Source organism: Tachyglossus aculeatus, chromosome 19 (assembly GCF_015852505.1).
Source record: "Tachyglossus aculeatus isolate mTacAcu1 chromosome 19, mTacAcu1.pri, whole genome shotgun sequence".
Taxonomy (NCBI): domain Eukaryota; kingdom Metazoa; phylum Chordata; class Mammalia; order Monotremata; family Tachyglossidae; genus Tachyglossus; species Tachyglossus aculeatus.
In genome coordinates, this window is record NC_052084.1 from 7,610,494 (window position 1) to 7,630,728 (window position 20,235).

The window sequence follows — 20,235 nt, forward strand, 5'->3', positions numbered from 1 at the left end:
GATCCCGGAGAACAGCACCATGAGCCCCATCACTTTCTCTTCTCCATCCGCCCTGTCCCCGTTTGAATAATTCAGAGGAAAATCACTTAGATTAAGAATTTTAGGAAGGTCACAGGCCTCGTTCATTCACTCTTCTATCTAATGGCAGGGGAAGCACTGAATGTACCCATTTTCCTTCCCAGGCCTCTCTTTTTACAGTGTTGGCCTTGGGGTCCAGCTTTCTCTTCACAAACTGTAGTGTCTCCCTTCTCTGGAAGGGTCTTTGCTCCTGGCCAACGACTCTACCACAGAAAGAAAGTTTACTAGTAGAAATTTCCCTTCTTCTAGTACTGGAGCTGGTGGCTTACCACCCTCTGATGTCATACCAATATCCTGACTGCTTTGTAACTAAAAGGAGACAATCTGCTTAATGGCTTAATCAATCAATCAATTGTATTTATTGAGTGCTTACTGTGTGCACAGCACTGTACTAAGCGCTTGGGAAGTACAAGTTGGCAACATATAGAGACAGTCCCTACCCAACAGTGGGCTCACAGTCTAGAAGGGGGAGACGGAGAACAAAACCAAACATATTAACAAAATAAAATAAAGTGGCAACATCTGGCTCTCCCCTTGCTAGATATACTTAAAACAACTAATCTGTAAAATGGGGACAAGATAGCTTAGTTCTCACAACTGTGAGCCCTGTGAGGGCCAAGGATTTAGCAGAGAGTAATTCCTTAATAAATACCATAATAATAGTTATCAAATGGCAAGAAAGGTTCATTGACAAAGAAGTCTTCCAACACAGCCAGTCCACCAGCCTACCAGCCTACCAGCCTACCACTCCTTTATGGGAAAAGATTAGGACCCCCAAAACAGCTGCTTTAAAGTGAGTTAAAGAGGAGGAACCACAAGCAAAGAGGGCCAAAGAAGCAGTTAAAGATGCGACAGAGCACAACATTAAGCAAAGCAGCATACCTATGGGAGTTGGGAAACAGCAGTTACTGACAGACCAACTAGGCATGTAACAACAAGGCGGGTATTTTAGGTTTCCAGAAAGACTGGAACCAAGAAGTAAAATTCAAATTGGCTCCAGGAAGTGAAAAAACAAAGCCAACAAAGCTCTATATGTATGCAGCATGTGAAAGGCATTATTGATCTTTTCAATCCCACTGGCTCACATGGATACAATCAAGAGTTTCATCTTCAAAACTGAAGGAAACACGTGTGCCTATGCGCACACACACATCCACATACAATATTTCAATACTAAATGTCAGCAAAGTGAAAGATCAGTGTTTGTTTTCAGACATATCTTCCAACCTTTGAATGTTAATTTCTATATTAAAAGAGACAACCATTTCTAAACTTAATACTTATAGCGTTTTTATTAACAAACTTTCATTGGAAAGTTCTGAATGGGTTAATACAGCAGGCACATTGGCTTCAATGTTTGGCATTTGACAGTCAACAGAACTGCACTTTATTTTTACAATTCTGTTACAACACAGTGAATTCTTAGGGCAAGACACGTAACCAATCGCTGTCACAGAACTGTTCAATATGAGCTTTTGGTCATTTTGGTTTCCTTGCTCTGAATTTACCATAGCATCAGTCTGTGGCAGACTCTGATCTGCCATGCTTTCAGGCTTGTCCATCTGTTTCACTAAGTAAGTGCCCATGTTTTCATTCCCATTTACTTCTGTACTTCCAAAATCACAAGCGTCTCCATTTTTACACAGGAGGTCCCTTTGGTTTGGTAACGTACTACTCTGAGGATCACAGCACGGTTTTATTAAAGACCCAGTGCTTCTGCAGATAACCGGCTGGGAGTCTGTCGTCTTTGGAGGAATCTTCGAGGTCTCCTCTGGGCTCCGGATGCTATGTGCATTCGTCTTGTTCATTCTTTCATGCGAGGGGGTGTGTTGGATTGAGTGAAGAAAAAAATTTCTAGGCAGAGAGCTCTGCATTACTGGTCTTTTTATTCTACCTTGAAGACAGTGGCAGTGACAGATGTGCTGAATGGGTTGCACGAATCCTCCAGTGGCCTGAGGCGCAGCACTTGGGGGGGCCGCGTTATTTTGGATTTGCATGAAGTTTCCAGCTCCAGGAACGCACTGGTAGCACAGACAGTTGGCTGACTGTTGGCATGAGTGAGGAGTGCACCTCACACCCAACTGCTTGTAGGCATTCGGGCAGCTACTTCTCCTGTTCACGGGGAAGAGCTGGCACACAGAGTGCTGTTCAGTAGAGGGCTGCCCCAAGGCAGAGCCAGTTTCACTTCCGATGCTTTCGTTGAGCTCACTGTTGTAGGTGGCAAGTGCTGGGGTTCCCATGTTCTTCAGCCGGCCACTGAAAAATTCAGAGCAGATGTGGGTTTCTTCATATGCTGCCTTCTCTGAAGTACTACAGTTATGTGATGCCAGAGGCTCCAGCTCATAAAACTCATGCTCCAGGTCAGGCTTCTGACCTCTAGAGTCTAACTGATATTTGTTCAGAGCGCGTGCTTTGCTCTGGCCCTTGTCCTCTTGGCTTGTAGACAGAGCGTGGGAGAAGGTGTTACACTGCAGCTTTTTGGGCCACGGAATCTGGCCGCAGGTACCGTGGGGCCCGAGGCACCGGCACATGCACTGGAAAAAGAAGGTGGCGAAAGCCCAACTGATGCCCATGATTAGCATCATAAAAGTGCCGAGCTGGGTGTAAGCTAAAATCGTGGAGGGCATCATCATTGCACCAGCCACGAAAGTGGTCAGGGCAGCCATGGCAATCGCAGAGCCCATGCGGCTTAGAGAGAAGATCACCTTTCCTTCTCGATCAGGGTCAGGAGCCAACCGGTAGGCAACCCCGTAATGGACCGCAAAGTCCACAGACAAGCCCACGGCTACTGAAATTGTGACAGACTCTAACACATTCAGCTCCCACCCGAGGAGCACCAGGGAACCGACCGTAACAAAGATAGTTCCGGCTATTGAAACGATTGCATAAAGGCTGATTATTACGTTCCAAGTTGTAAGGAGCATGACGCTGAATGCGACCGCCACGGAGAGGCCCATGGCGATGAGGGTGCCATCTGACAGACTATCCTGAAGGTCGTAGAACTCCAAGTTGCTGACAAACCAGCCATTCCCAAGGCCTTCTGGTGCTGAGCTGAGCTCGTCTGAAATCCACGAGTCCACCTCTTTGTAGAACTGATGCATTTTTTCGTACGCCAAGGTGAAGAGGTAGGTGCTCTGGAACTCCAACACTACAGCCCTGATGGTGTCATTAATGTCAAACCTCGGGCCTGGGGTTTTGCTGTCCAAATGGTACCCAGTGCTCCTCTCAAGCTCCATGATTGCCCTCTTGATGCACAGCTCAAAAATGTCCTGCTTATAGGGAAAGCTCCAGTGGCTGCAGCACGGGTAAAGAGCTGGCTCATCACAGTCCTGGTTTTCCATCCACTGCTTGAAGGTCTCAATGAAGCAACTTGTAAAGTCTTGTTCATCTGTTTGGTGAAAGAAAGTCTGATTTCTTAACTTCTGGCAAAAGCGTAAGATCCAGACTTGGGAAGCGGGGCTGGCAATGTTGAAACTGCTATCTAGCCTCAGCTTCCCTTTGCTCTTAGGGTTTAGCGGATTCCCATTGTCTTCAGGGGATACGCCCCAGATTATCGTGATGGGCATATGGAGTTCCTCACCGTGGTGGACGCGTTCAAACATGAAAAGCTTTTTGTACTCTGCATCGTAACGTTCAAAGGGGTGAGAAGACCTGAACACCTGGAACTCGGAGAGTTCTAATGATGGGAGTTTCATCTTTGGATTAATACACACAATGTACGCCCCACCTATGGTTAAGGCAAAGAACCAGAACAGCCAAACGTAGCGGAACTTAATGATGATACACGGCAACACTTTCTCAAAAAAAATTCGAGATGCCTCGGAAATGGTGAAAAGAACTTTGTGGCACTTTTGGCACAGCGCTGTCCAGCAACTTTTGTGGCTATAAAGTCGCTGCTGAGGCTTTCTGAAGCAACTGAATATATTGAGGAGATACCGCTCGTGAAGTACAACTACTGCGGGGAGCCAGGTTACCATTAGCACATAATTCACCAATATGGCGGTTCCAGCATAAACGCCAAAGCACCTGATTGCTGTGATATTGCTAACGTAATTGGCATAAAAGGCAGCTGCAGTGGTAAAACTGGTGACAAACATGGAGAGAGCAGCATGTTGCAAGGTGATGCTCACTGTTTCAGATGTTTCAGCATGAGGCTTATCAAACTTTGTGTAATTCCAAACATCGCACAAGACAAAAGCATCATCTGCTCCAATCCCAACCAAAATGATTAGTGCAGTCAGGTTCATAAAAGGAAAAAATTCAAAGTTAAATACGACCCGATAGAGAAAATACGAAACAATCAATGAACTAATTATTGCAAACATGGTCATCAGGGTGATAAACATGGACCTGGTGTAGACACACATGACTAAGAGGACAATCACAATAGCTATGGCAGGATACACAGTATCCATTAAAAGGTAATCTTGAAACAAACTGTGCTTGATTCCAAACTCAATTCCTGTTATGGTGGTTATACCATCGGACGAGTTCCAGTTCTCAAAATTGTCCAAATAAATGCTCATCATGCTCTCGCCTTTTTCTGTAGGAGAAAAGAGCATGCTGTATTTTAAAGCTGGCACAGCCAAGTCGGTTGTCTTTGGGCTCAGAAAGTCTTTGTCTACTAGGTAGTGGAGGATCTGGTAAACCGCATTGTATTTTGTACATTTACGAGGCACGTTTGTACACTTAAGCTGGTCCTTCCTTCTGGCTACCATATCCCAACAGTCTGGTCCCAGGGTTCCATTGTAGTAGTATTTGGCACACGTACGAAGCAGCTTCAGGGTATGGGAAACATCTCGTTCTACTATTTTTTGACAGGATGATCTATTGTTTAGAATGGCAATGTAGTTGCCCAGGGTCCAGCTGGGACAACACGAAGCAGCAGTGGTCCTCTGGCAGAGATCGCCAAATTGGGCATGGGATCTGATCTGGAGAGACAGGAACACACAGAAAGATTGAGAAACCTCCTGCTTGTCAAATGGTTCTCTCGAGGGAAGGCTAATGTGAGGAAGACGAGACTCTGGAGGAGGCGGGGTCACGCTCTTCTGTGACTGCTGATGGTCACGGGCTTACACGGGGCAGCATATCAAGATCCAGTGTAGGGGAGGGTTTTCACAGCAAGCCTTAGTGTGAAGGGATAAGACTAGAAACCACCCAGTGAGGCTCAGCAACGGGGCCTGGGGAGAGATGACTCAGGGTCCCTCGGATTGCCGCAAAAGGCTTGGGGATCTTAAGTACAAATAAAATGGACAGCTTAAAGGGGTGACACCACTTTGGTGTGGGAGTAGAACATCCTTCTCCACCCTTATCTTCCCTAAAGAGATCTCCTTTTCGGTAGAGACGCCCTAAATGTCCGAGTTGATATACTCATGTCTCTGGGCACTGTAAAAATCCAACTGACTCTTCAAAAGAGGGTTCTGCAGAGTAATAGGGGATTATTTATGGGAGATTGTTCAACACCTTTCCCAATGTAGAGACAGTGGGTTTCTGAAGGTTTGCTTTTAGGCCTTCTGATTCCAGCACTTCTTCGTTTTATACATGCCAGTTCCCCATTTCGTGGTTTTAAAGTGAGATGCTGCCATACATGATCAATCCTCATTGATGTTATGCTCATCCAACACAATTACTATCCCTAGATCTATTCTAAATGCCTGGTTAGCAATTGCTTTCTAGGTGAGCAGAACATGGAGAAGCAGTATGGCCTAATGGATAGAGCACGGGCCCAGGAGTCAGAAGGTCATGGGTTCTAATCCCGGCTCTGCCACTTGTCTGCTGTGTGGCACTGGGCATGTTACTTCACTTCTCTCTGCCTCAGTTACCTCATCTGTAAAATGGAGATTGAGACTGCGCGCCCCACGTGGGACAGGGTCTGTGTCCAACTTGATTTGCTTGTATCCACCCCAGCGCTTAGTACAAGTACCTGGCACATAGTAAGCACTAAACAAATACCACAATTATTATTATGATCAAAAAAGAGTTAAGATTCTGATGAAGGTTTTGGCATTTGTACAAGCTAATTTCAAAATTGTGATGGCCTGGCATTCCATAAAAACAGGATAATTCAGATTTGATTGTTTCCAGATAAAAACATTCACATATGCCAACTCAGGAAAAACTGAACAACTTAATAAATAAAAGGAAGCCCTAGAATAGCATATCTCTATTTTTCATGGCAGCTATCCAGATCTATTCTCCAAGGGAATAATGTACACATCCTTTGGGGTCACTCTGGTGAATGGGGAGGGAAGTACCATGAAGTGATCACCAGAAATCCAGTTTTAAGATGGGAAGGGGGCTAATTTTTTATCTTGTTTTGCAGCCCACCCTGTAAGCTGTGGGGAACACAGAATAGTAGATGAAGTGATAATGCAACCATAATAATATGGATTGTCAGCTATGAGTTCAAAAGACAACAGACTATTCGGTCTTGGAATAACCTCTCAAAATTAGTAGTTTGGAACCTCTCAAAATTAGTCGTTTGGAAAGAGGGTTGAGGGAGGTGAAGATGGTCTGGACATTTAACAAAGCATTGTCATTGTACACACAGATTAGGAATGAAATTGAAAAGTCCATGGGAAACCAACATATGCCTGAGAGGTGGCTTTAGTTATTAATTAATTAATTCTATCATATTTATTGAGCACTTACTTTGTACAGAGAACTGTACTAAGCACTTGGGAAGCACAAGTCGGCAACATATAGAGACGTTCCCTACCCAACAACGGGCTCACAGTCTAGAAGGGGGATACAGACAACAAAACATGTAGACAGGTGTCAAAATCATCAGAACAAATAGAATTAAAGCTATATGCACATCTTTGACTTCTGGGGTCCATGCAAATTTATGGAGAGTTAAATGATAGGTCACCCTCAAATACGGAAAGAGGGCTTATTGATCCAGATGCCGGACACCCATAACAGACACTTATGTGAAAAAGCCCCTTGGTTTTTTGTAGTAGTCAGTTTGTACTTACATTGAGACTCATGTAGGATGTAAACATGTATTAGTAATATATTGTGAAAAGGCATCCAGAAGATAAATTAAAAATCTTTTAGGCTAAGAAGTTATTCTTATCCTATATTCATATTGGGAAAAAAGGAATCTCTAATTCTAAGAATCTATTTTAACCACCAGATTTGTAGTATTAATAGTATTTATTAAACACTGTGTGCAGAACCCTATACTAAGCACATACTAGCACGGCCAAGAGAGCATCTCTAGTTAGTAGTAGCAGTAGTGGAATTGACTTAAAATTAGGAGGTGTGAGGGAAGGGAACAAAAAGGCACAAAATGAAGGATCAGGCAAGGACTGAAATATCTTGTTTCTTAAACGACTACCAAAGGCACACGTGAAATAGTAAAATTTGGAGAGGAATGGGAATAACAGACAAAGAAGAAATTTAACACCTTGACCAACTACATTTTCAGTTTAGCAACTTAATAGTAGGTAACAAAGAAATAATTTGTCTCACACTGGTAAAACAATAGGTAGACTAACAACATATTACACCTAGTTCCCTGACACGCAGGGGCTGCGTTCTTGAAAATATTTGTGTAAAATAAAACTTGCATTTTATCTAGAATCATGTTGTCGGACAAACATTTCCTAGTAGGCTCTCAATAAATATGATTGGTTGATTGATTCCTAAGAAGCAGCATGGCCCTGTGGAAAGAGCCTGGGCATCAGAAGACTTGCGTTCTAATCTTGGCTCTTGCTGTGTGACCTCAGGCAATTCACAACTTCTCGGTGCCTCAGTTACCTCATCTGCAAAAATGGGGATTCAATATCTGTTTCTCCCTCCTACTTAGACTATGAGTCCCAGGTCGGACCTGATTATCTAGTATCTACCTTAGATCTTAGTACAGTGCTTGGCATATAGGAAGTACTTAAATACCGCAATTATTATTAGTACTATTATTCCTAGCAACATTCTAGCCAAAACTCAAAGTGAAGACGTGTTATGGCAGATCTGAATCTATGTCTACACATTATACAGTCTGCTTAACTTCCGCCCAGTGTGTAACTTTAGAAAGCAAATATAATACATACTACTAAACGAGAATGCTCTCTAACAGAGGAAGCATCTTGGGAACTAATTCCTCTGCCTCTGTGGCTGATATTTTTGGTGCTGAGCAGCCCGGTTGTAGTGTTGTATTAGCTTTCTGTCCTCTTCTCTCTAGCCTCACTAAGATACATAGGGGGTTCTGCCTCTTCTCTTCCAAACAATCCCTGCCCTTCAATCTTGCTTTGCACTTCTGCCCAGTGTTTTCAGAGCCCTGGAAAAGAAGTTCCATCAGCAGAATGACCTTGCTCACTTTAGACTGTAAAGTGGGCAGGGCAGGGAACATGTCTACCAACTCTCCAGTGTTCTGCACACTGTAAGCACTGAATAAATGGACAGGGAATGTGTCTATTTTTATATTGTTCCCTCCCAAGCACTTAGTACAGTGCTCTGCATATAGTAAGTGTGCAATAAATACAACTGAATGATAAATATGCATGACTGACAGGCGGTTCTAGCACTCTGAGCACCATCCAATCCCCTGAACTTTGGCTGGCAGTACATATTAAAATCTGCTTTGGCTTGTGGTGGTAGCAGGATGTCCTGTCCTCATCAGAGCCAAGAGGTCAGAGTGACAAGAGTGGCGGCAGCAGCAGGGAAAGCTTCCCCACTTTTGTTGCCACTACTGTATTCCCCAAGGTTGTCCTCAGGTCACACAGAAATGTCCTCAAAAGATAGGTAACCTAGAGGATCAGGGAGCCAAATGCAGTTCTTTTAAAAACACGCACTTCTGGAAGGGAGAGACGACGGCCCCAGAAACTCAGCAACTTTTTATTTTGGGGATCAAGGCCGGCTTGATTCATCAGAACCACTGGCTTGTAATATAACGAGGACTGACTGTAGTTTGGATTAAATGCATCACAAATGCAGACGGTGACAGCACCAACATCTGTTCTCATCAAAATATTACAGTGATTACTAAGACATTCCCCAAAGTCAACAAACTAGCAATTATGCCTTTCTGCTGTGTGTAATTTTGTGGGCATCCCATCCATCTTGAGACTTGATACAATTAAGTATTTACGTGCACTAACTAGAGTTTCAGAAAATAAGACCTGCCAAATACTTTGGGGATTCTGACTGCTCAAAACACCTTGAAAATAAAGCCAAATAAATAAGGAAAAATCTCACAAAGTGCTTTGAGCTCCTTGGAGACTGGCACAAGATGATAAGGTATTATCACCATCTGAAACATGAGGAAATTTGAATTGCTACCCACAGCTTTTTCTTCAGGATAGTTTTCCACTAAATTTGATATATACATATCTATATCTATATATCTATAGATATATATGTATATAGATATAGATATATATATATATAAAATCTTACTGTTCTGTTCAACATAGAATTGAAGGCACATTAGATGACAGGGTTAAGAGGAATAGAAAGGTGTAGAAAAGCCAGGTGTTACTGTTATTACTGGCAAAAATAGTTTATTATATATGATCATCTTCTCATCTCTTTGTTTCCTTTCATTAATTAGCACTTAGTCACAATGGGCAACAGGAATCCCAGTCAAAGCTAACATCTAAGAGTATAAGCCTCCTTCCTAGGGGAAAAGCAGGAAAGTATCCTGGGCCTTCAGAAAGGTGTATGATTTAATAGGCATCTTTGAAATCTTACCTGGCTGGTTCAATTGCTTTTGAATTGATTCAGGAGTTTTAAAGGGATTGTTGAGACTAAAGACTTGCTAAAACCAGAAATCTTAGAGGAGTGGAACTGTCATGGGTGGCTAAGGGTAATAAACGATTCTGGGAAGAACACCACGATAGTTGCATTCAGTGAGACGTGCATCTTCTTGGATGTCGGTGTGCCATATATAACATCCCTAATTTTCTGCTAATAACTTCTCAATCTTTTCCCCACCTTTTATATCCCTAACTTTACCTTCTAACAACCTATTACACACTTTTCATCCCTGAATATATCCACACCCTTAAGTCTATTGATATATTTTCACTGTGCAACTTTCTGAGGTAACATATTCCAGAAGCTTATCAATGTAAACTTGGGGGTAGGGATCATGTCTACCAACTCCACTGCATTGTACTCTCCCAAGCGCTTAGCACAGTGTTCTAAACACAGTAAGCCCTCAATAAATGCCACTGATTGAATGAACACCTATGGGGAAAAAGCTTTTCTTTTGTTTGTTTTGAACCTAAGACATTCCAACTCCATTAGATGGCTGAGGTTATGGAATTTGGTGAAAAACTGTTGTAGGTTTATCTTGTCCTTACATTTCAACCTCTTGTTGGTTCCCTCATGTCCCTTCTCAGCCTCATTTCTAATTTTTTCTGTCTACTCTCAAAGGAAATTTGTTCCATCCCTTTGCTTTTCTTGGTAGTTTATTCTGGTCCATTGCATCTTACCTACATGAATTCAAGGTAGGAGGATTCCATGGTTCCACATAATGGCAAGGCTACACTTTTTGTTTTGTTTCCAATATGCTTCCTAGTGACAGGCTTTTTTTTTACTGCCACTGCACACTTATGACATTTCTTAACAAAGCAACTGTAGCGTGCCTTTCTGCCCTTAAGAAGCCCAGATAAGCTGGGCTCACTCCTGGAGCACAGGAGTGAACAGAGCAATAAGTATCCCTGGAAAAACCGAGGTGTATTTATTAAATTGGTTCATAGCTTTGTTCTATTTTGGGCTGGGTGGAGAAAGAAAAGTCACAGAAAAACAGGGATTCCTAAGAAAAGAAAGATTTTTCTCGCCTTAAAGTACAAAATAACTATATACTTTGCTGTGCATTAACTTCTCAGGGTCTCCTGTGCTGAATCTTATCAGGGTACATGTTATTGTGCTTTCAATTATGGAGCAGTCACAGTTTGAGGAGTTTTGACATAAATATAATGAGTGCTTTTTTAGCATGGTCCTTGTTTGGTCATTTTACATGAACAGAAACAAGTATGTAAAGTTACTTTGAAAATCTAAAGATATTTTAATTCCAAAATGGCTTTAAGTTTTTTGTTGCTGCTGTCACTGCAGCACTTTAGAGAACTGAGTCAGAGTAAAGTCATCAGAGGCAGTGTTTTCTTGAATCTTTCTGTGCTCTATGGTAGCAAAAAAATTAGATCTCAGTCTAGTGCAGTCTGGATTGGATTACTTTCATCATTTACTTAGATATTGGGCTTATACCTTTTGAATTCCCCTGTCCCAACTTTTCCTCTAAATATTCCTTCTACAAAGGTCTAAATGATCCATTGATTGCAAGAGAAACATGCACTTAACAACATAATTAAGATGCTGACAAATTTCCTTAGGGGGAAAAATGCAAGAAACAACGAACCAGGATTATTTCTCCTTTTGGCAGAGAAAAATGAAAGGAAACAAAAGAGAAAAGAAAACAAGTTCTCAGACTATTATCCTGAAAGGAAATACTCTGTGAAATAAAATTGGAACCCTCAACTAAGAGTAACAATGGAATAGAAAAACAAAGGCCAGGTTTTTTTGTTTTGTTTTGTTTTTTTTAAAGAGATGATGGGTTTTGAAGGTGTAGGGGGGGGAATACAGAGACACTTTGATCCTGACCTGAAAGAATGCAAAGCTGTTATTGAGCTGTGCCTGCCTGGGGAGTGTATATACTGCACATGGTAAGAAGCTCAAGTACTTTCATCTCTGAATCCATGCAAGAAATTACAAATGCAGAGCCTCATTTCTGTTTGGTAGATTTAAGTTTCACTTTACTTACCTTCATATTATCTACATTGCACATTGATTTAATTGCATGCAAGTTCCATAGGCCTTCTCCTCCCACTGAAGTAAACACCACTCTTGAGTAGCGGTTACCTGTGGATATAGGAAAAAAAAAGGATTTATAAATGAACAACTATTTAGGAAAGCTCACGCCTGGGGAACACAATATTTAAAACTTAATTTAATTTCAATTGCCTCTTTAATGAACTCCTCAGAGACTTGGTCTCAGTTAATCCTCTCAAAAGTCCTACTTCTAAATGATTTTAATTGGATTAATAGGAATTACTCATTTTAAACTCCTCAAAATTAAAAAATGTATATACAAGAATGGAAGGATTTGCCTTTTTAGTCATAAAAATGCTAATCTTTATATGCTAAACTCAGTTCAGAAACCAATACATTGTATTTAAATTGTTCTTTGTAGAAAACCCATATAAAACTGACCTTAGATATTTTCATTAGGTCTTCAGTGAACAAAAATACTGAGTAAACATTAATCAACTATCACTTTTTGGCTTGCTGACATTGTAAAAGAAAAATAATGATGTGTGTGAATGCAAGGTTTTCTTTTTAAGGTATTTCTTAAGCAACTTACAACTTGCCAGGCACTATTCTAAGCACTGAGGTAGATACAAAGCAATCAGGTTGGACCTAATCCATGACCCACATGGGGCTCACAGTCTTAATCCACATTTTCCAGATGAGGTAACTGAGGCACAGAGAAGTTAAGTGACTTGCCCAAGGTCACACCATAGAACCAGGTTCTTCTGGTTCTCTATGCACTAAGCCATACTGCTTCTCTAATGTTGAGCAGTGTAGTGAATGGGAGGGAATGGAAAAGTGTTAAACCAAAACCTCTCCAAGTAGGACAGAAACAGAGGTAGTGGAAGACTACCGAACACAAACACTTATCAGTCTATGATAGATAATCATAAGCCTGAGTTAAACATAAAAGCCATAAGCCTGCCTAGAGATTTGTTTTTCCTTACATAATGCTACTCACTTGGAATGTCACAGAAAAAGCTGTCTTTGTGGAAGTTCCAATCGGCTTGCCTTTTCTCCCTCTCATAGTGATCATCTGACCATCTGTCATCCCGATGGCTAAAATGGAAAGAAACAACTTTATTTTCAAGCAAACCATAGCCTTGGAAAAGCTGAGAAATGCTAGGGGTAGTGGGTCTTCAAAATTTAAAGCCCATATAATATGACTCTAAATAGTAAATGAGAAGAATTATTTACAGCAAGCTAGATTAATTCATTCAGCTCTGACAATTATTAAGGAAACAACATCTTTAAACCACTATGCTGTTCATAGACATTTTAATGTCAGAATACATCTGCATATTTCATAGTTAAACTTTTTTCCAATTACTAAAAGGGTTATGTCTAATTATGATGATTAATTAATGATATTTAACCTTAAAGAGGGTTATATTTAATTATTATTAATCCAAAAATTGTTAAGCATTACCTTTTGGCTTGTTCATCTGCATATTTAAAAGGATAATTTGCTAAGGTTGCTTTGTACCCGGTATTTTTCACCATGTTATTCCATGTGACCAGCCTCTGACCTATTGCTGTCCCTCTTGGTTCAAAACCCTACGGCAAAACATTAGAAACCTAGATTAACATATTTTATTTCAGTTAAGTATTACTTTACTAATATTTTGGAAAATGAATTTCAAGGTGATGCATAACTTTCATTAAAAAAACACAGTAATTCTACACATTTAAAGGCATTAAAATGATTTGACACTATGGGAGGCTTCATGAACGCAACATGGTAGCCTGGGATTCTTGGGCACATTATATGCCTCAGGTAGAATACACAGATCAAGGATTATTTTTCTAGTTCCTGACTACACAGTTAGAATACAAGCATGCATTATCCAATAAGAAGATGGTCCAATTTAATCAGTTACGTCATGAAGTATTTTACACTTACTATCACTACCCTTGCTCAGACATGTTTTTCTCTTTCACTTTTCTACTTCCAACAGAATCAGTCATAATGGCTATTTTAAAACGGACCCCCCCCCCCCCCGCCCCCAACCCATCTGCTACGCATGCTGGAGTTGGTTATAGTTTATATGGAAAAAAACAAAAAAACAAATAAAACCCTAATCCCTCCAGACTCACTGAACTTGTTCATCTGTAATAATCAGATTCTCAGTCAGAATTGTAAAACTTTTATTCCACAGGAGACAACATGATCATAGAATTCAAGAGACACCTGAGAAGAAGTAGTTCCTATGTCCAAATTCTGACTCAAAACACACAGGAACAAGTCCCACAGCATCTCAGTATCTATAAACAAGGGGTGCATTCCCCCGTCTTTGGAGGAGAGTAGATTCATTAATTAATAACTTGCAATGGGTTTGAGACAAATTCATTAACTACTTATCTTGATTTTCTTATGGGGAAAAATCATGTTACATAACAAATTTCCCTTACCAGCAATGGATCAGAGAAATCAGGAAGATCTGGCACTAATAATCCAACCAGGGCACAAACCACGATTAGTACAGTGCACATTCCCAGTACGACCACAGGCCAGTCAGCTATCAAGGCTGCATAACTAAAAGGGAAAAAGGAAGAGAGCCAACAATGTCACAATGCGTGCAAGAAATTCACTGTTAAATCTTCCCATGAAGGAGAATTATTTGCTCTGGCAAGGCCATAACCATATATTTTCTGCTAAAGACCTATTTGGAGTTGCATATGAAGGGCAGCCATTCAGCTAGCATTACTGAATACCAACAGCACTGAATTAGACACTCATCAAAACCATCCCTGTTTCTTACTGCTAAACCCAAACAATCTCTATGGCATTCTTTCATCATCAACAACATTTAATGAATATCCACTGTGTGCAGAGCACTGTCGTAGGTGCTTGGAAATATACGCTAGGAAATGACATTTTCCCTTGTCCTTGATTCATTCATTCAGTTGTATTTTCTGAGTACTTATTGGGTGCATAGCACTGTTCTAAGGCATTTTCCCTTGTCCTTGATTCATTCATTCGATTGTATTTTCTGAGTACTTACTGGATCATAGCACTGTTCTAAGGGCTTGGGAAAGTACAATACAGCAATAAACAGTCACATTCCCTGGCCACAATGGGTTTACAGTCTAGAGGGGGGAGACAGATAAGCTTACAACAAAATGGGAAAGACAAGTGGACACAAGAGGCTAACTATACAATAGGTAACAGAGAAAGGACACAGACACCAATGATAAAAACAGGAGCAAACATAGAAGTGATTAGGATGCAAGGCCAGAGAGGTGGCAATTATTCTAGGAAGTCTCTTGGAGGAGGTAGCTTTTTAGGAGTTTTCAAAGTGGGGAGGAATATGGTTTGGTGAATTTGTTGAGGGAGGGAGGTCCATGCAGAGAGAAAGGTGTAAATAATGGGTAAAACTCGAGGAGGAAGAAGAGAAGGAAAAGGAAGGTGGGCAGAGGCTGGGGCTGTGACCATGCGCTCTTGACATTTGGGCTCTTGAGTCTGGGGAGCAGCCCTTCCCTACCCCATCCGACAAGAACAGAGGGGGCAGAATCCCATGTACAGCATTTGGAAAGGAAGTAGCTGGTAAAGAACCTGGATACCAATGTTTAGGAAATTTTGCTTTACTTAAGTCGAATGGGTAGCTACTGGAGGTGGAGGAGGAGGGGAGTGATGTACTCCAAATGCCATTTTAAAAAGACTGTATGTTTGGTTGAATGTAGGATAGATTGAAGGGGACAGAGGCTTGAGGAAGGAAACCAGTAAAGAGGCTGCTACAATAATCCTGCCATAAGGTGATGAGGACTTGAACCAAGATGGTGGGTCACAAGGACAGAGAGGAAGGGGTGAACCTGGGAAATACTGTTAGGGTTTAAATACCTGTTAGGGTTTTAGAAACTGATATGGGAAGGAAGTAAATGGCAGAAGAGTCAGAGGTCATTTTCACTGGTTTCCTCAACTTCATTCCTTATCCTTTCTAAAGCAAGTCAAATGTCCTTTCAAAGGTCATCTTTCTTTTCCAGACTAATTATTGTGTAATTGCCTTCTTTTTTCAGATTCTATCTTTTAGCATTTCCCAAATTCATCTGAGGTCTGCTCCTCCCAGCCCACCCCTTCCTCTTCTAATGTACGCTGTTCTAGGTACAAACCATTTTCATAACGCAAAAGAGGTGCTAAAATCCAATTAGTGCTTCTGTTCTGCATTAAAGGGTCTTTGGCTAATCATTTTAGCATTGAAGGCTCCTAGTCTTTAGGCCCTTAATTAATTGGTATAGAGGACCTCCTCCGTCTTCTCCATCACAAATCCAGGCCTTCAGACCACTTGTGAATTCATCTGGGCTACCAGCCAGGATGGAGGTGCACTTGAGACACCCAGTTCAGTCTTTCCCACCAAAGGAAGTTGGCTCCAGGACTGGTTGGTTTATTTTTGGGAGGGTCCCTGGGCATAGGTGGCCACTCTACCCACCTGGGTTTGGCACTGTGGAGGCAATTCCATTAACTTTGTCCCCAGAGTTTTTCAAGCAGGAAGGGTAACATCGGAGAACCAGCATAGCTTAGGGGAAACAGCACAGGCCTATGAGTCAGAGAACCCAGGTTCTAATTCTGGTTCCGCCATTTGTCCGCTGCATGACTTTGGGCAAGTCACTTCACTTCTCTGTGCCTCAGTTACCTCATCTGTAAAATGGGGATTAAGACTGTGAACCCCATGTGGGACATGGGATGTATCCAACCTGACTATCTTCTATCTACCCCAGAGCCTTGCACATAGTAAGTGCTTAACAAATACCATTTCAAAAAAAAAAAAAATCAGAAAAGGGGTTCCTCCTTTCTCCCCATGCCAGCTGGAACTAGGATCTTCAGGGTGCAAGCGCAGAAACCGATCCTGGGGTCTCCACAATGCAAGGGAGAGTTGGAGGCTGGCTAAAGTCTTTCCAGCACAAACAAGGGCACCAACACCACAAACAGGAGACGGTCCTGAGCCAGCGTTGGAGCCCTGAAGCCACAGTGACAGGGGCTGTGTTGTACCAGAGGGTGCCTGATGGAAAATGAAGAGGTAGTGGCACTAGTATTTGGGGTGAAGGACTAGGTATTTAACTCCATTTGTCTGCTATACAGAATCTAATTTCAAAAACACGTTATTTAGCCCAGGCACTATTACTCTGATGCTCTTGTAAAATAGAGCTCATCAGTTCAGATTTGGCTGCAGAGGTTACTATTTCTAGCCTATTTGAAAACAGCCTTTTGACTCATCTGTTTGCTAATCATAATTGCAACTTATTTCCTCAAACCCCTCTGGCAGCCACAAATAATGAAGGATGAATGCCATTTTGTATAAACTGTGGTACAAAGGAATAGGATTTTAAAACTTGGATTTCTTAACTTTTCAGGGCTGCAGTTTTAAGAATGCTCCCTTGGAGCATCCTGAAGAAAATGGCTCTAATATTTTTTTAAAAAAATTTGGATTTCAATAGGGCTTTTAAAAGGTAATAAAGTTCCTGGGTATTTAAATAAGGATAGGAAAACACCTCCCTCTTTGCATTTAAAAGAAGCTTAAGGTGTAATGGTTAACTAAGTTCACCATAAATGACAGATTCTACACTATCACAGTGCTCAAAATAAAATGGGAATATTCAAATTAAATCACTGACCACATCCTATAGAGTCATTTTCCATAGGTTCTTGATCTGTCTATCTGTAAACACTGCTTTTTGTGCATGTGTACAATCCTGTTGGAGAGTTGGAGGACCAGGAATATCCTCTGCTCTGACCTGAGGTTTTAGTGAATCCAAGGAAAAGGTGGCAAGAGGAGGGAAAGAAGGAAGAGATGAGGAGGACGGAACAGGGTGACAAAAGAGCAGCAAAGGCAGGTTTCAGAAAATGCTATCATGTCAATGAATCTGTTTTCAATCTGTCATCATTCTTATCAATAATATTTACTTAGTGTCCACTTTGAACAAAGCATTATAGTAAGCAGTGACACTGGGTTTTGGTTTTAAAGTACAGGTGACAGTTAATTCCTCTATGCAAAAATTATCGACCTCAAATCTAGGTTTTTTCAAACTGAAATTGGCTATCAATAATATAAACATTACATGCTGAAGAGTAACACTGCAGAACAGTTCAGCTATTTATTCTGGTAGATGGAATATATAGAACAATTCCACAAAGAACAGTACATTTTGAAAGTAATACACATAAATCATAATATGCTGATTGTGGTTTTCCAAAGGCAAATACCAGGTGGTCAGCAGATTTTAGGTTTCCAGAACACACCCGTCCCAAAAAATATTCTCCATATTTTACTTCCTCCTCCACCAAATGCAAACTAAGATGAAAGATGAAGCAACAGGGCCTTTGCATCAATAGGATCTTTCAGGTCTTTGCTCTCTAATTACTATACTCCTGTCATCTTTTATTGCCTCAAATTTACACAACTGAAAGAAGCCCTCAACAAACGTAACACAGGGGTTTAATTTCAAAATAATTAATTCAGCTCCAGTTAGACAAAGCTACCCATTTTTACCCAACCCTGTTTCCTACTCATTTATCAGCCTTAGAAGAGGGAGGGCACCAGTCTGCATACAATGACTTTCTTTCCTTGTAGGTTATGTCTCCTATAAACGTAACTTTTGGATTTTTCTATTAAAAGACACACACACACTCTCACACTCAGGCTACAGAGCTCTATGCTATGACAGCTCTATGAGAAGCAGCATGGCTCAGTGGAAAGAGCACGGGCCTTGGAGTCAGAGGTCATGGGTTCAAATCCCGGCTCCGCCAACTGTCAGCTGTGTGACTTTGGGCAAGTCACTTAACTTCTCTGTGCCTCAGTTACCTCATCTGTAAAATGTGGATTAAGACTGTGAGCCCCCTGTGGGACAACCTGATCATCTTGCAACCTCCCCAGCGCTTAGAACAGTGCTTTGCATATAGTAAGCGCTTAATAAATGTCATTATTATTATTATTATTCCTCATAGGTGAGGTGAATTGTTGGAAAAAGGGAGAGTCCGAGGGGACAGGGATTTGCCCACAATGAACCACCTCAATTCCTTCATTCATTCATATTTGTTGAGCACTTATTGTGTGCAGAGCACTGAACTAAGCACTTGGAAAGTACAATACAGCAATAAAGAGAGACAATCCCTGACCACAATGGGCTCACAGTCTAGAGCAGGGGAGACAGAAATTAATACAAGTAATCAGGCATCAATATATATAAATAGAATTATAGATATATACAAATACACATAAGTGCTGTGGGGCGGACTGGAGAGGCCCACAAAGAGTTATTAAATGGAAAATTTAGGCAGATGAAATTGGCATAGTGTAAAGGGCTAAAGCCATGAACACTCAAAGGACCTAGGGCAAGGCGCATGATACACTTGTCCACGGCTGAACCACATTGCTTCAATATGTCATTTTTTAAAAATAGCAGAGGATAAATTAAGACCTGCTAGAACGGCCATTTAACTACAAATATAAAAACTACCATTCTCTTCCTGGTTCAAAAATAAGAAGAGATCCTATCAATGTCATAAGCCTTTTCTTTGGAGGGAAATATTACTTTACATACTTTACTTTGGACTTTCGATAATCACCCCACTCCTAACCTCACAGCACTTACGTACACATCTTTAAATTATTTATTATAAATTATTTATTTATTCATATTAATGTCTGCCTCACCCTTCATACTGTGAGCTCATTGTGGGCAGGGAACTTTTCTGCTAACTCTGTTGTATTGTAATCTCCCAAGTGCTTAGAACAGTGCCCTGCATAGTAAGCACTCAAATACCACTGATAAATCCTTTCTGAATCACTGTTCCAAAATGCTGGGAAACTATGCTTCCCTGCCTTAGGCAATAAGAACAGACTGTGGTTCTTCCTTTAGACCACAGTAGGCTCAATTTGGAAGAGGAAAAGAAAACTGCGTGTACCCTTTAAAATATTTAAAAGGGCTCTCTAGTTTTTACGGTAATAGAAATTCTTTTTAAAAATTCAATTAATTCATCGAACTAGCTCAAATCACTTTTAGAAGTTAATTTACCTTTTTGGTAACTTGAAAGGTCTGGCTGGCCTGAAAAAAAAAATGAAAAAAATTAGAGGTAAATGTAAGTAAGGACGATAGTTATTTATATTTCTTGAAATATTTGCATATCTAAATTTTCACTTCACTTGGATTTTTACAGTAAGCTCAACAAACTGAGAAAGGGACAACAGCCCTAAAAGTAGAGGACTTTAAGATAAGTGACTTTTAAAATGTCTAAAACTTGCCCCCCAATCTACAGCGACTGCTGGAAATCTTCTACTTCCTCCCTAAGCACTAGTAGCCTCTCCACCTCTCTTAACTAACACCTTGCAATTTATTTATTTGAGTTTTCTT

General features: G+C 41.0%; 1 protein-coding gene across 5 annotated transcripts in view; it reads right to left on the minus strand.

Moving 5' to 3' along the window:
• Window positions 1–1,358: 1,358 nt before the first annotated feature.
• Window positions 1,359–20,235, minus strand: part of DISP1 (dispatched RND transporter family member 1) — a 128,496-nt gene continuing 109,619 nt past the window's right edge. For all 5 annotated transcript variants that reach the window (XM_038761344.1, XM_038761347.1, XM_038761345.1 and 2 more), the window contains 6 exons: window positions 19,900–19,929; window positions 14,302–14,425; window positions 13,319–13,446; window positions 12,851–12,948; window positions 11,843–11,940; window positions 1,359–5,009 (listed from right to left, as the gene is read on the minus strand). In XM_038761344.1, the coding sequence (XP_038617272.1) occupies window positions 1,359–5,009; window positions 11,843–11,940; window positions 12,851–12,948; window positions 13,319–13,446; window positions 14,302–14,425; window positions 19,900–19,929 (4,129 nt within the window). The remainder of the gene's footprint in view (window positions 5,010–11,842; window positions 11,941–12,850; window positions 12,949–13,318; window positions 13,447–14,301; window positions 14,426–19,899; window positions 19,930–20,235) is intronic.